The sequence below is a fragment of the Camelina sativa genome, chromosome 2, assembly GCF_000633955.1.
Source record: "Camelina sativa cultivar DH55 chromosome 2, Cs, whole genome shotgun sequence".
In the NCBI taxonomy this organism is placed as follows: domain Eukaryota; kingdom Viridiplantae; phylum Streptophyta; class Magnoliopsida; order Brassicales; family Brassicaceae; genus Camelina; species Camelina sativa.
The window spans coordinates 17,811,917-17,826,966 of record NC_025686.1 but is presented as its reverse complement, the minus strand read 5'-3'; the positions used below and the strand labels follow the sequence as shown (position 1 = coordinate 17,826,966).

The following is a 15,050-nucleotide window of genomic DNA, read 5'->3' as shown; positions in this document are numbered from 1 at the left end:
TAAGGAATTTATGTATCTTTCCCTTTGCAATATGCAACCTTTATCTCTCTTATAAAGTATACAATAAGACGTACCATACATATACATATGCATATTTATATCTAAAACGTTAAAGAGACACGAAAAACCTAGATTCTCCCCAAATTTCATCCAACGGCACAAACCGCATAATAAATAGCCCTATCAAAATATAATAATAAAAATTGAAATTTGATAGCGATAGTTTAGTCCTCGATGAATGCGAGTCCCTCATATTTACTCCTTTTGGCATTCACTTTCTTTATCTCTCTTTCTCAACTTGATATGTCTTTTGGCGTCTCTTTCTTTCTCTAAATCTTTCTTCTTCTTTTTTTTTGGATTTTTTTTTTGGTTTTCAAATCCAACTTTAAGACAAAACAACGAACGAGGAAGAGAGAGAGAGAAAAAAAATATTTCTAGTCACGATGCAGGAGATAATACCGGATTTTCTTGAAGAGTGTGAATTCGTCGACACTTCACTAGCCGGAGATGATCTTTTTGCCATCTTAGAGAGTCTTGAAGGCGCCGGAGAGGTATCTCCGACAGCTGCATCTACACCTAACGATGGAACGATGAGTTCCAAGGAGTTAGTTAAGGATCAAGATTATGAAAACTCATCTCCTAAGAGGAAAAAGCAAAGACTAGAAACCGGGAAAGATGAGGACGAAGAAGAAGAAGACGGAGAAGGAGAAGAAGATAATAAGCAAGATGGGCAACAAAAGATGTCTCATGTAACCGTGGAACGTAACCGGAGAAAGCAAATGAACGAGCACTTAACCGTCTTACGTTCTCTTATGCCTTGTTTCTACGTCAAACGGGTATACTCTCAATATATCCATAAATTATCTTAGTCGACTAATTAATATTATACGTTCAACTAATCTTTTTGGTGTACCTATCTATCATACATCAAAATATCATATCTATGTTTTTTTTAAGAATAATGACAATTAAAATTGACATTTGGTCCCACTAATTCATCTCAATTTTTTTTTTTCTTTCATGTCACAATGTGATATATAGATTGTTTATATTGACTTATATTTTCTTTCTTTCCTCACAAACCAACCTAATAATAAAAGGGGGACCAAGCATCCATCATAGGAGGAGTTGTGGAGTACATAAGCGAGTTACAACAAGTTCTTCAATCTTTAGAAGCCAAGAAACAACGTAAGACCTACGCCGAAGTCCTAAGCCCAAGACTTGTCCCGAGCCCTCGTCCTTCACCGCCTGTTCTAAGTCCGCGGAAACCGCCTCTTAGTCCGCGCATCAACCACCACCAGATACCTCACCATCTCCTTCTCCCTCCCATAAGCCCTCGAACACCTCAGCCCACAAGCCCATACAGGGCCATTCCGCCGCAACTACCGCTCATCCCACAGCTTCCGCTTCGTTCTTATAGCTCACTGGCTAGTTGCAGCAGCTTAGGAGACCCACCTCCATACTCTCCTGCTTCATCTTCTTCCTCTCCTTCAGTCAGTAGTAACCATGAGAGTAGTGTGATTAATGAACTTGTTGCTAACTCAAAATCGGCTTTGGCTGACGTAGAAGTGAAGTTCTCAGGAGCTAACGTGCTACTCAAAACGGTGTCGCATAAGATCCCGGGACAAGTTATGAAGATAATTGCTGCTCTTGAAGATTTGGCTCTTGAGATTCTTCAGGTTAATATTAACACCGTCGACGAAACCATGCTTAATTCTTTCACCATCAAGGTACGTACGAATAATCACCTTAATTAATTTTCACAGATTTGCTTTTGTCATTTTTCATGAGTGTATTTCAGAACATTTATATTTCGTACATAGGATATATGGTGGGGGAAGAAATGGTAGGGTAGTGTAATAAGTAATAATTCATTGAGATTCACATAAATTCATACACATTTGATTTATAAGAAATTCAATATATGATACATAAAATTCTTATCTACATTGTATATATATGCACACAAACGTAGGGTGTCAGATTGCTCACAAGCATACAAAACTAAACTATTATTTGTTTTGTATACTTTCACTAAAACTCTTAATATATACATTTGACTTTCTTGTCCCTTCGGGGACATCCGATAAAAAAAAAAAATATACATTTGACTTTCTTAGAAAGGAACAAGGCGTGAAAGAACACGTGTCTCGATATATCGTATACAATTCTATATGAACATTGAAGAGCGCCTAAAATCTTAATTTCTAAATAAATTATTCTATATATTTGAATTTTATTCAAATAAATCAGGCTGTCTTAGTTTCGTGTCAAGACTTAATTAGTTCTATTTCCAATAAGTACACACATTTGTACAATGAAGAAGTTATACAATGGCTGTAGGTCCAAATTTTAGTCTAGATTTTATTATTGATGATTTGGTTATAATGCGATCGAAGATCAAATAAACATGCTATTACATATAAAATATGTCTCCCTGCAGTGCAGAGTAGGTGTTTAGTAATTAAGTTGATTAAAAATATCTCTTTTTCTTTGGTTATAGACAAAATTATTTATTTATCTATATTTTTGTTTTTGTTTTGATAGATTGGAATTGAGTGCCAACTAAGTGCAGAAGAACTGGCTCAACAAATTCAGCAAACATTCTGCCAATAAAAGAAGGATTTAATACATCTTTCGTATAGATTCCCTAACGAGAGACCAGTACGTACTCACTTTGTCTCCTTATTATCCTTAATTTAAATTATCTTCAAACATTTTCTACAGAGATATGGTTCGGAGTTCCTTTTGAATCAAAATGTTATTTTAAATTTCAATGAATATTACTTGATTATAACTAATATAGGTATAAGTGAGTTTTTAAAATTTATCAGCTTTCTTATATAACAGCTTTGTCACGTGTAATTTTTTTTTCTTAAACTACAAAATTAGAGTAGACTACTCCTACTATGTAACTTTGTTTTTGTTATTACATCGGGCATTGTAGCTGTAATTGCATATGCAGAGCCGTCTCTTTGTTAATAAAGGCCACAATCAAATTAAAATAAAAGGGCCGTTGTGCTATTAATCAGAATCGAACCCATGAACTCATTCCCACTAACAAAGACAAATGCCACTAGACTAAACACATTTTTTGGAAAATAAGGCCGAAAGTTATATATAAAATACACAGCAGAAAATAAAGCCACAAGCTCATGCTTCATGGACTTGGCCTTTGGGCCGGCTCTGTGCATATGAATGAACAACAGTGTATGAGTTTCTTATGAATAAAAATTAATCTTGCATCTTAAATTTTGGAGGGATATAAAGACTTAAAGAGGGATGTTAAAGATGGATTGAAAGAATCGGTTTTATAGGGAAGTAATGATGTTAATTTGATTTATCCAAAAAGTATACTCCTCTTGATCGTAAGAAGTTGTTTTGCTTTTTTTCCGCTATGGGTTATATATTGAGCCTGTTCGTTTCGTCGTCGCAAGTACCTGCGGCTGCGGCAGCCGCATGTGTTGTTGTTCGTTTGGTTGCCGCAGGTGCTTGCGGCAAGACGCTGCGGCGAACGCTGATTCTAATTTTGGACGTCGATTAGTTGCGGCGATCAAAAAAGTTGCGTTTGCCGCAGTCGCTGCCGCTGTCGCAGCCGCCTGCGTCAGACAAACGAACACGCTCATTGTCTCCAGATTAAAATATCAATATCTGCACATTTTTATACGTATTTGTGTAAGAAATAATTCAAATGTCTCGTTTCACATTTTTATCAGTAGAATCTTATTGAAAGAATTATGTAAAATGTTTACGTAGGAGTTTGCTGAAGATGAAGACTTGATATGCCAATGGTGTCAAACGAAATAAAATTTTGAACTAGAGATCGATATATTTTTTTTTTTCTCTAGAACTGTGTCCTTTTTTTGGGTATGAAGAGATAAAGAGTTGATAAAAATGAAGAGAAAAAAAAAAAGAAAGAAAAAAGATACCTGATCGATATAGTTCGAGTCCGAGAGCATAGCGCAGAGTATACACTAATGGTGAACTTACAAGTGGGCTGTGAAAGGTGGACTTGAGCATATCTTTTGGACCATTGAATTACTTGGTTGCACTCGTACCTTATTAAATAATGGTTCAACTAAATTGGATACTATTGGGCCTACAAATTGCTTTATAGTTTATGTAGTGACATATGTAGTGACTTGGATACTATATAGTGACATGCAGTGTGACTTGCCTACAAATTGGATACTATTAGAGTTTTTGTAGTTTATGTGAAACGACATATGTAGCTTTTAGGCCGAAATGAATCGTTTGGTTACGTAATCATGAAAAGCATATTAGCCCAAAATTCTATCCGTTTGGCTTGTTGTGTCCATGACAAATCAGTTTGAGAAGCAAAACGTCCGTAACGTGTTAGTCCGTTACCAAATGAGACGGACGTTTTATGATTTTGTGTTGGTGGTACACACTACACAGTTTACAATTTACATTATGTGTTTGTATTTTAAGCTACGTTTTAAGAGGAAATTGGAGTAATTTAATTTTTGGTATAGATATATTATTTCATTAGTTTCGTAAAAAAAAAAAAAAAAAAAAAGTTTCGTCAAAGTGTATCACTCAACTATAAGTCTACAACTAATATTTGTGAATTCTTCACTGTTAAACAATGTTTGTCACTAATTAAACTATTATTCAACCGTTTTTCAAATATGTTGTGGCTACCGATAGATAAGTTCTCTGAAAGTCTATAAATACATAATTTTATTTTCTAAATGGTTTAGTTACATGATTGAATAATGCAATATATAGTAGTATCATGTTAAAAACTTAGTAGTGTGGATATATGAGTTGTAGACGAGCACAACAAAATTGAACCGGACGTATTAAAGTTGAGTACCAATTGAAACCTATAGTATAGAAACTTAACCGCACGGATTAAAGCTGAGTACCAATTGAAACCTACATTATAATAAAAAAGACACAGCAAAAAGAAAACAATAGATGCTAAATCCTTCAAACTAACAAGAACCACTACTATACATCTATTATTTTTTTTTTTTTAAATTTCATTTTCTCGTTTGGGTGGTGGTGGGGCTTGATAAAAACAAAATATAATTAATTAAAATTCTCTAATTAGAAGGATAAATAGAAAAACGAGGACGGTGAGGTTTGGTATGTTTGTGGGAAGAAGATGAGTGAAGTTGACGTCGTTTCTCAGCAAAGCCTTCACTGTTTCTCATTATCCAATATCTCTCTATCTCCTCTGGCTGTCTCCCTGGAACTCTTCCTGCTATTAAATCCCACCTAATTCCAAACAAAATAAAATTATCCTATTTTTATTTATCCAAAAAAACATTGTAGCATTTATATTTTCTTTCCAAAATATTGTATGGTTTGTCAGTTCAAATTTCCATATTTGAGCCAGCCAAGCATTTATACATTAGTACTAACAGATAAGAAAAGTAAATTAGGTACTTATGTCTATCTCTACATATGTGTGTGTGGTACGTATGTAATTTAATGAACGTGATAGCTTTAATTAAATGTGCTTTCTTTTTTAGACAAAAAAAATTAGTGGAAGCCATGTGCTCCCTTCTACAACATGGTACACTGTACATATATGTAAAGTACATGCCTAAACAAACGTATCTAAAAAATTGTTAATACTTGCATATTAATTAAATTGTTTAGAAATGTCTAAAAATATAACTTTAAATTTTAGGCCGAGATTATAGACAGAAGAAGTAAAGAATAATAAGAAGAATGAAATTGTTACCTATCACCGACAAGTCTGTACATTCGGAAGATGAGATCTTCTTCTTGTGCAGTCATATTGATAAACTCCCATTCGATACTGCTTACTTCTGCACATAGTTATAGATTCAACCAATTAAACTCAAAACTTAACATAAAATATACTCCAATATACCTGAGAAGAGGCAAGTATATTCTTTTAAACAATAAATAATTATTATGTTAAAACTGAAAACTTATCTTGATAAGTTTTTTTAAAGTTAGCACGAGGTGTTACTAATTTAGAAATTGAACGTATCCCTCGTTTTCTATACAAGTATACTCTCAAATAAAAATTTATTCGGATCCTTGGAACTAGTAAATTCCAAGGTGGGAAAAAGCATTTTTGCTTTGTTTTTGATAATGGATAAGACTAAAGTTATAGAAGCATCCAGCTTTCTTGCTTTCTTCTACACATGAAGAGATATGAAAACAGAGTAAAATTGGATGTAGAAAGTATATAGAGAATAGGAAGGGACCTTCAGAATCATGGAGGGCGATTTTGTGTTGCTTACGACGACGACGGCGGTCAGTAGTGTTATCCATTAATAATTGAGGTTAGGAAAAAAAAAATGGAGAGAAAAATATAATGTGATGAAATTTTTGGGTTTGAAGAATGTAAGGAGATAAAGAGGTGAGAGATGAGAGTTTATAGAGCGGAGAAGAAGAAGAAGAGGAGAAGAGGAGAGAGAAGGAAATGTCCAACGAACAGCCTTTGCAAACTAATAGTAAGAAGTGTTGTGTGGTCTTGTTGACCTCTTAGCCTTTGTGTAGACTTGTCGTTGACACTCTCATATACACATGGTGATGAAGTCCTTTTTATTGGGATTTGAAAGTATTTTGAAGACTAACTTTGTTCTCATTCATAGATACTAACAAATTATTTTTTTCCATATATTCTTCAATTTTTCTAAACCTACTTTCTTTTTAGAATAATCGAATTTATTGATTATAATTTTGGCAGAGGCAATTTCAACGATGTTTTAGTTATTATTGGTTTGTTGTTGTTCTTTCCATTTTTTTAGTCAAGTCCAATTTGTTTTTCTAAGAAACTTAGTTGTTATTAAATTACACTGTAGTTTTTTTAAGGGTTATAAAACCAAACGGCACCGGATACAAGTTCTTAAAGCAAATTTTTCATTCATTATATTTAATGTTCATATTTTGTATCGAAATCTTCATTCCCATATAAACATAGATATTTTTGTTTGATCTCCGAATTTAAGTAGAAAAACATGATTTTAGTGATTTTTATCCCAAAATTTTAATGAGAATATTGGTAACAACGCAATGCTTTTGAATTTAACCCCTATTTTTTTTTTTTTTTTTTTGACATATGTTTTAGTTTTAGAATCTATGGTGACTAAGACATTACATATGACACTGTATGGCAACTCCTTCGCTGGCGAAATACTGAAACCACTTTACACAAGGATTTAATGAATGCTTTTGTAGAAATTCAATCTCTCTCATACATGATACAACCAAAATCCCTTGATTTGCATTTTCTTCGATATATTCAATATCTATCATAAATATGAATCGACCTATTAAAAATAACGAATTAAAGTCGAGTGCGAGACATCACATTTAAAGTACGCTTTTCAATAAATTTTGTAACAAAGTATACAATTACTATCACCAAAAAATGTCGCCAATACTGTTGTTGACGGGTATGGTAGACGTTTCAACCGTTGAAGATAAGCCTAGCTCGACTCCATTTGATGCATAATATCTAGTTCCTTCATTCTTTTTCCTACTAGAAGTGGTTGTAGTTGAAATATATATATATATAGAAGCATGGTCATGATCACTTACCATGTTCATGTTTAGCTTAGGCGGAGTCATATATGTATTCCATCGCATCATTTCCTTTTTGTAGAGTAGCAAACATTAAAACGGAGACTAAAATTTATCTATTTGTTAAATTATTGTCAAGTCAATAAGTAATCACCAATACGTGAGAAGTATATATATAGAGAACTACTTGATCCATGTTTTGGTACCATTTTTCTTACAATGTTGGTCGGGGCTCACAATCGTTAGAACAACGTGCCTTTGGCATATCCAACGTGATGTAACTATTTTGGTTAAGTATCTCTGACCTTTGGTAAATGTATCTTTAATTAAATAGTGTGCGCTTCACGTAGGTGGGGATACATGTATTTCTGTACGAGCGCATTTGATGCATGGTCAACTTTTAGGTGGTTATAAAGGTGGTTCACCTGTTGAAGACATTGCGGAAGGTGAATCCTATATCACGGCTCCTGAAGCCCTTGTTCAGCTGTCAAAGCGCTAGGGCTGTTGCATAAAGTTCGTAGAAGGGCGGATAAACCTCGTCAAATCGGTTGCTATTAATGTTTTTTCATAGATTGAAGAATGCATTGAATGAAAATGTGTCTTCGGTTAGGAGCAAAAAGAAGGAATTGGTTAGTAACTTAGTATAGCTAAATGCAATGTCATAAAATTATGGATATACCCTGTACAAAAGGACAAATATGTGATTACCTTTTGTAATAATTTGATTTTACTATACCATCTTTAAACAACATATGTACAAAGATGGTGACATGTTGGCTATTGTCTCCTGGAAAAATTAATCATAAAAGCAATCACTATATATTTTCTCTTTCCACTTTAATTAAAATTTAAACTCTTGTACAAATTATTCTTTTTTTCTTTTGTTGGACAATAAATTTGATTATTACCCCAAAAAAGAAGAGAAGATGATAGATTAATCATAAAAGAATTGCCATTAAAGAATTCTAGTTTTTTAGTTAAGAGAGTTATAAGAAAGAAAAAGAAGTATTGAAGCGATTTGAAACATGGTTGCAGCTGTTGGTAAGATTCAACTAACATTCTTAGTCCTAAGTAAACATCTTTATTCGTAACGCATCAAATGAGTCCACATATAATACGCATCCCCATATATATGTATAGTGTATAATATTCTATTAAACCTGATCATTAAAATATCAGTTTAAACCCCACAAAGTAAAAGCTCGAATTAAATTTAAAAAAACTCGTTGAACTATAGATGTTTTGATTGGTCAACAACATTTAAGGTGGTCCAATGAATGAATGTTTCTGCTGCTTTCTGTTGAAATAACATCATATACGATAATACGAATCAGAATATTCACTTAACTGCCTATACATTTAGCAACAGAATTGAGTAGATTCACTTAGCCTTATTCATAAACATCGTATGAGTAAATTTATTTTTGACATAAAAGTTATGAGCCCAAAGGATGGACTCGATCGGATTGAACGACGAGGAGACTACGTAGGTGAAATTAATTAAGATTGAACGTATAATCTTTTATTTTTATTTTTCCTAAGGTATTTGTGAGTCATTTTTTGTTTTTTCTTGATGTTTTCTTTCGTATAAATTCTGGAACTAGCCAAAAATATTCACTATCATCTGAAGACTACTGTACCCATACCAAACCATGGTTGAAAATTTCAATTTGATATATCAATTATTCTCATCATAAATAAATGTCAAAACAAAAATCTGTGTTGCCAAAAAAATGTTATGAGAGGAATAAACATAAATTTCATCATACCAACTTAGGGGAGAACAAAAAAAACCAAAAAATACGGCTTTATATTACAAATCATGATTATAATATTATGAAAAGTAGTATTGACGTTTTTGGTAAACATCCGAATTTCTAAACTAAGACTTCAACTAATTCATTCGCTAACTTTGACCAGCCTAGTCCTGTGAAACATATAATAATATATTTATATAGATATATAAATGATTCCAACACTAAAGTTAAAATAATTTCCTACAGAAAGCAAAAGCACGTACACAAGATCATATCAAATCGTAACATGTAGAGTAGAACTCTAACTGAATAGACTCCGCACTGCACAGAACAAAAGTACTGAATCTCAGCAAAATAATGTGCTGTGAAAATCAGCACAGTGGAATTTGAGAAAGAGAAAAAAAAAACTTAGAGGAACTTCTTCAAACAACAAACCTGCACGATTACTAGAGTGATGATGTTCTTGTACGTAACAGCAATTTTTTAGCCTGTAGGCTTCACCAGCATTATTAGACGGTCAGTTTACTCTTTCGAATAATTGGTATGACTTGTCAGCTGGTCTAATCAATCATCATAGTTAAAAGTTATATTTCTTATTTACTCTCGTGTGAATTGTATTGCGGTAAAGCTACACAACTTTTCTACATGAAATAATCCTATTTCAAAATGGATTGTTGTACGTTGTACCATACAAATTTTGAAAATTGCCGTATTACAGTTAACCTATATTGTGACACGTCAGTTGCAAAATACAGCGCACAATTTATGAAAATAAACAATTCACTATTTATGGTACAATAATCGTTTTTAAAATATAATTTGTGTAATGCATTTAAGAGACAAAAAAAGGTAGAAAAAATATTTAGGTAGCAACAATTGGCGTAATCTACCAAAAACAACTCTATATCAAATTTAAGTCTACCGAATATATAATTCTTTAAAAGAGAACTTAGACATCCACAGGTTGAAAATAGTGTGTCTCGTCTATTCCAGTTGAGTCATCTAAACAAAAAGAATCCTGTCCATTCGTACTAGGATTACATATTTCGTTGGATTATTAAACAAGTCNTGGACTCGATCGGATTGAACGACGAGGAGACTACGTAGGTGAAATTAATTAAGATTGAACGTATAATCTTTTATTTTTATTTTTCCTAAGGTATTTGTGAGTCATTTTTTGTTTTTTCTTGATGTTTTCTTTCGTATAAATTCTGGAACTAGCCAAAAATATTCACTATCATCTGAAGACTACTGTACCCATACCAAACCATGGTTGAAAATTTCAATTTGATATATCAATTATTCTCATCATAAATAAATGTCAAAACAAAAATCTGTGTTGCCAAAAAAATGTTATGAGAGGAATAAACATAAATTTCATCATACCAACTTAGGGGAGAACAAAAAAAACCAAAAAATACGGCTTTATATTACAAATCATGATTATAATATTATGAAAAGTAGTATTGACGTTTTTGGTAAACATCCGAATTTCTAAACTAAGACTTCAACTAATTCATTCGCTAACTTTGACCAGCCTAGTCCTGTGAAACATATAATAATATATTTATATAGATATATAAATGATTCCAACACTAAAGTTAAAATAATTTCCTACAGAAAGCAAAAGCACGTACACAAGATCATATCAAATCGTAACATGTAGAGTAGAACTCTAACTGAATAGACTCCGCACTGCACAGAACAAAAGTACTGAATCTCAGCAAAATAATGTGCTGTGAAAATCAGCACAGTGGAATTTGAGAAAGAGAAAAAAAAAACTTAGAGGAACTTCTTCAAACAACAAACCTGCACGATTACTAGAGTGATGATGTTCTTGTACGTAACAGCAATTTTTTAGCCTGTAGGCTTCACCAGCATTATTAGACGGTCAGTTTACTCTTTCGAATAATTGGTATGACTTGTCAGCTGGTCTAATCAATCATCATAGTTAAAAGTTATATTTCTTATTTACTCTCGTGTGAATTGTATTGCGGTAAAGCTACACAACTTTTCTACATGAAATAATCCTATTTCAAAATGGATTGTTGTACGTTGTACCATACAAATTTTGAAAATTGCCGTATTACAGTTAACCTATATTGTGACACGTCAGTTGCAAAATACAGCGCACAATTTATGAAAATAAACAATTCACTATTTATGGTACAATAATCGTTTTTAAAATATAATTTGTGTAATGCATTTAAGAGACAAAAAAAGGTAGAAAAAATATTTAGGTAGCAACAATTGGCGTAATCTACCAAAAACAACTCTATATCAAATTTAAGTCTACCGAATATATAATTCTTTAAAAGAGAACTTAGACATCCACAGGTTGAAAATAGTGTGTCTCGTCTATTCCAGTTGAGTCATCTAAACAAAAAGAATCCTGTCCATTCGTACTAGGATTACATATTTCGTTGGATTATTAAACAAGTCCATTATGTCACTACCTATATATCAGTTCTTGTCTCTTTGTTATTATTTATTTTATTTTTTTCTATGGGTTTTTGGAAAAAAATTACCGACAAGAAAATGAAGATTAGTCTAAGTTTCAGTTCGGTTTTCTAACATATTAATTGTCTAAATTTTGACAAAAAGAAAAAAAAAAACCGAAAATCAAAAACGTTTGTCATTAAATTATATATGTCAAGATCAGATTTCTCGCACCACAGAAATGAAACACTCTTTTATGATAATGCTCATTATTAACTAGAAGCCACTGAATTGATCAATCTGATGCTACAGCAACAAAGAACCAAAATTTCAAATAGACTCGAATTCTCAAGGGAACCATATATCTTTTCTATATTGTTTTTAATAATAATAGATAATATCATGTGCTATCTGTAGTAGTATTAACAAAACTAGATAATGCAGAACCAAATATCATTTAAAATCTCCTTAAATAATCTTGAAAATGTTATTTTACTGTTGAAGCTTAATATTCAATCCATATTTCAGTTCAGTGTGGATTCAAAAACGTTTTAGTATTCAAACAAAAACATAATATCATTTGGATGATTTGGTTTAGTCAGTTTTTGTTCGTATTTGAACCTTAATTAACAAACGGCTTGTTTAATGTTGTTAAACAAGCTGTTTTAACATATGTATTAAGGTTCGTATTTGAACATTTTAACCACATTTCGGTTTCGGTTGTTCAAATATCAACATTTTTAACAAACGGCTTGCCATTTCACTGTTATTCTAATTTGATCGGAATATTATTTTTTCCGAGGTTAATTAATATTATTATTAGTATGATCCAAAGATTTATTTCATTTAGATTAAAAAAAAAAATCAAAAAGATGAGTGGTTGATATATATTGTTGGATAATTCGACTAAAACCTCCATTGGCATGGACTGTCGCAAAACATGATACTGTACTTGTCTGAAGAGGTAAACAACATCGAAATCTTGGGCATATCTATCTGTAAAATCCATGCTCTCCATCTTAGCTCGTCAGTTTTTTCGGTGGCATATATGTTTACTATTTTTGTTATTAGTTAATTCCTTATTTAGTAGATTTTGATTTTCTTTTTCTTTGTATAATCTTCTATTTAAATCTATAAAACGGTGTAAAAAACATATAATCTTGGATTATAGATTGACACTCAAAATTTTAATATATGTGTGTATATCGATGTGTATAGTTAGAAACGTATATGAAGATAGGTACATATGAAACGTATCTATTTGTGTCTGAAAAACATATGTTTAGTGCTAGCTAACCTAAATACTTTGGGTCTTTAACCACCGTTTAAACGCATATGAAGGTTTTTCAATTAGTCAATTATAAAAGGTGACATATATATTATATATATACAAATTATACAAGAACATGTCAGCATCATTCTTATTTTCTGAAATTAATCTATTTTATTTCATTTTCCCATCTTGTTCTGTCTGTGATTGTGTTGATTTGGGTGATCTATTGTGTTTGGATGATGACAAAAACTGAATTCTATTCATTTTTTATTTTTCATCTTTCGTCTTTAGGTCTAATTTTAATGCTAGGCAAAAACTTAATCCACTTATCTTAGGAAACACTGTGTTTCTAAAACTCGAGTACATTAATATATAAAGACTTTCATTTACTTTGAATCTTTGGTCAATGGTATTTATTAGAGTTAGGTCTGACCATTTTTCCTGCATTGAAAATCAGTTAGGTGGAGTAATACGAGGTCAACGAGGAACCTCATTTACAAGAGAAACTCTTAGTTGGATATTTAAATTCTCCATAATTCTTTGAAATTTATAATGATGTGATATCAGGAAAAATATTCACAAGGTGTGTGTTATGAACCTTACTATCATGCATTTAGAACTTTTTAATTATTCAGTCATGAAGGCCTTGTTTCCATTACTCTTTTTGTAACAAAAACCTTCATATATATACACATTCCCTTTATATGCTCCAGAATTAGAGGCCTCGGCTATAGACATTGCCTTTCTTTCCTGCTCGCTTGTCAAGGGAAGATCGATTTTGGCTTCAACAAGTAAATCAAAATTCACTCTCAGGTACTTGCGAGAGAGGACTTGAGTATATTCCAAGTAGACCAGATTTGGAGTATCAAACGAAACAACACTGTTTGGACTCTGGAAGGCCTTGTGCTGCTCAAAACCAAACTTTAGTGTCCTGAGAGTTGTATGAGAGACAGAGTAAGACTCCCACATATACGAGCGTATACCACCCTCCAGAGTTAGTTCTTCAAGCACCTCACAACCCGCAATAAGCTTGCTAAACCCAATATTCTCCTTTCCAAACGAAACTGACTTGAGATGGAGTCATGGAGAGTCTTAAGCTTTGGCTGATGAAAATCGTTTTATCATCAGCCTAACCAATGTCTTGCTTGAGAAGATATTTGAATGTAGCAGAAAATGCACACGCTGACCCCAATCCATGACTAGATGGAGATCCGATACATTACGTGCCAAGGCTTTGTTAATCCAAGGAACGACACGTTCTGGATCAGCTGGATCATAGATATATATCTATATATAGTCTTCAAAGAGAATTTCTCTAGAGTGAAGCCGTGATGCAAAATCCACAAAACTAGTCGACCGCATGAACCATTTATCATTAACATATATCACACACATTCCAAAAGCACGACACCAAGGAGTCAACTTCTTAGGATGAAGATAGATTGAGTCATCAAAATCTAGGTTAGGAACAGTAGCAAGTAGATAACGCCATGTTCTCGATAGAACCAATGTGGAAGCAGCTGTTTTTATGGGAAGAAATGACAGAATATGGCATATAACTTCGTCTCGCAGAATTTGGCAGCTGTTAATTTTTATAATATTTAAAATTATACAATTCAACAGAAGAAATATATGAAATTGAATTTTAATATTTAAATTTTGATCTGTTATTCAATCAAAATTTTAGTTAAATATATATTTTTTTAAAAGAATAATAACAAACTTGTTTCCATTATTTTTTTTGTAACAACAAAAACCTTAATATATATTCTGGTTGTTTCATAATAAGTGTTAAATTTAAATCAAGCATACAAAAACTTTCATTTAAGGTAATTTATTATTTAATTGTTTTGACACCTAAACGGCAGTATCAACGATGAAATTGTTCTTAGATCCTTTTTTTTTAACTATATAAATATCCTAAAATCACATTAAAATTCAAAAACCAAAATCTCACCAAATTTCAAATAAAAACCAAAATCTCACCAAATTTCAAATCTCAAATCTCAAATCTCACCAAATCATTTTTTTTTTTTTTTTTTTTT

General features: G+C 32.2%; 2 protein-coding genes across 2 annotated transcripts; one reads left to right on the top strand and one right to left on the bottom strand.

Annotated features, from left to right (window-relative positions):
- Positions 231 to 3,160, top strand: LOC104728355 (transcription factor SPEECHLESS-like). Its single transcript, XM_010447347.2, has 3 exons — positions 231 to 836; positions 1,101 to 1,730; positions 2,548 to 3,160. The coding sequence occupies exons 1-3, from the start codon at positions 444 to 446 to the stop codon at positions 2,614 to 2,616; spliced, it is 1,092 nt and encodes a 363-aa protein (XP_010445649.1). The 5' UTR covers positions 231 to 443; the 3' UTR covers positions 2,617 to 3,160.
- Positions 4,857 to 6,512, bottom strand: LOC104728348 (transcription factor TRY). The gene is made up of 3 exons (XM_010447341.1): positions 6,216 to 6,512; positions 5,720 to 5,807; positions 4,857 to 5,247 (listed from the first exon to the last, which is right to left on the bottom strand). Exons 1-3 carry the CDS (start codon positions 6,280 to 6,282, stop codon positions 5,073 to 5,075), a joined length of 330 nt encoding a protein of 109 aa, XP_010445643.1. The 5' UTR covers positions 6,283 to 6,512; the 3' UTR covers positions 4,857 to 5,072.

What these genes read in the sequence shown, in the direction of transcription:
- LOC104728355 (XM_010447347.2), top strand. Translation starts at nt 444, where the DNA reads ATGCAGGAGATAATACCGGATTTTCTTGAAGAGTGTGAATTCGTCGAC. An exon ending in CTTGTTTCTACGTCAAACGG is followed by an intron (nt 837 to 1,100) that starts GTATACTCTCAA and finishes TAATAATAAAAG; the next exon opens with GGGGACCAAGCATCCATCAT. An exon ending in TTAATTCTTTCACCATCAAG is followed by an intron (nt 1,731 to 2,547) that starts GTACGTACGAAT and finishes TTGTTTTGATAG; the next exon opens with ATTGGAATTGAGTGCCAACT.
- LOC104728348 (XM_010447341.1), bottom strand. Translation starts at nt 6,282, where the DNA reads ATGGATAACACTACTGACCGCCGTCGTCGTCGTAAGCAACACAAAATC. An exon ending in CGCCCTCCATGATTCTGAAG is followed by an intron (nt 5,808 to 6,215) that starts GTCCCTTCCTAT and finishes AACTATGTGCAG; the next exon opens with AAGTAAGCAGTATCGAATGG. An exon ending in TACAGACTTGTCGGTGATAG is followed by an intron (nt 5,248 to 5,719) that starts GTAACAATTTCA and finishes GTTTGGAATTAG; the next exon opens with GTGGGATTTAATAGCAGGAA.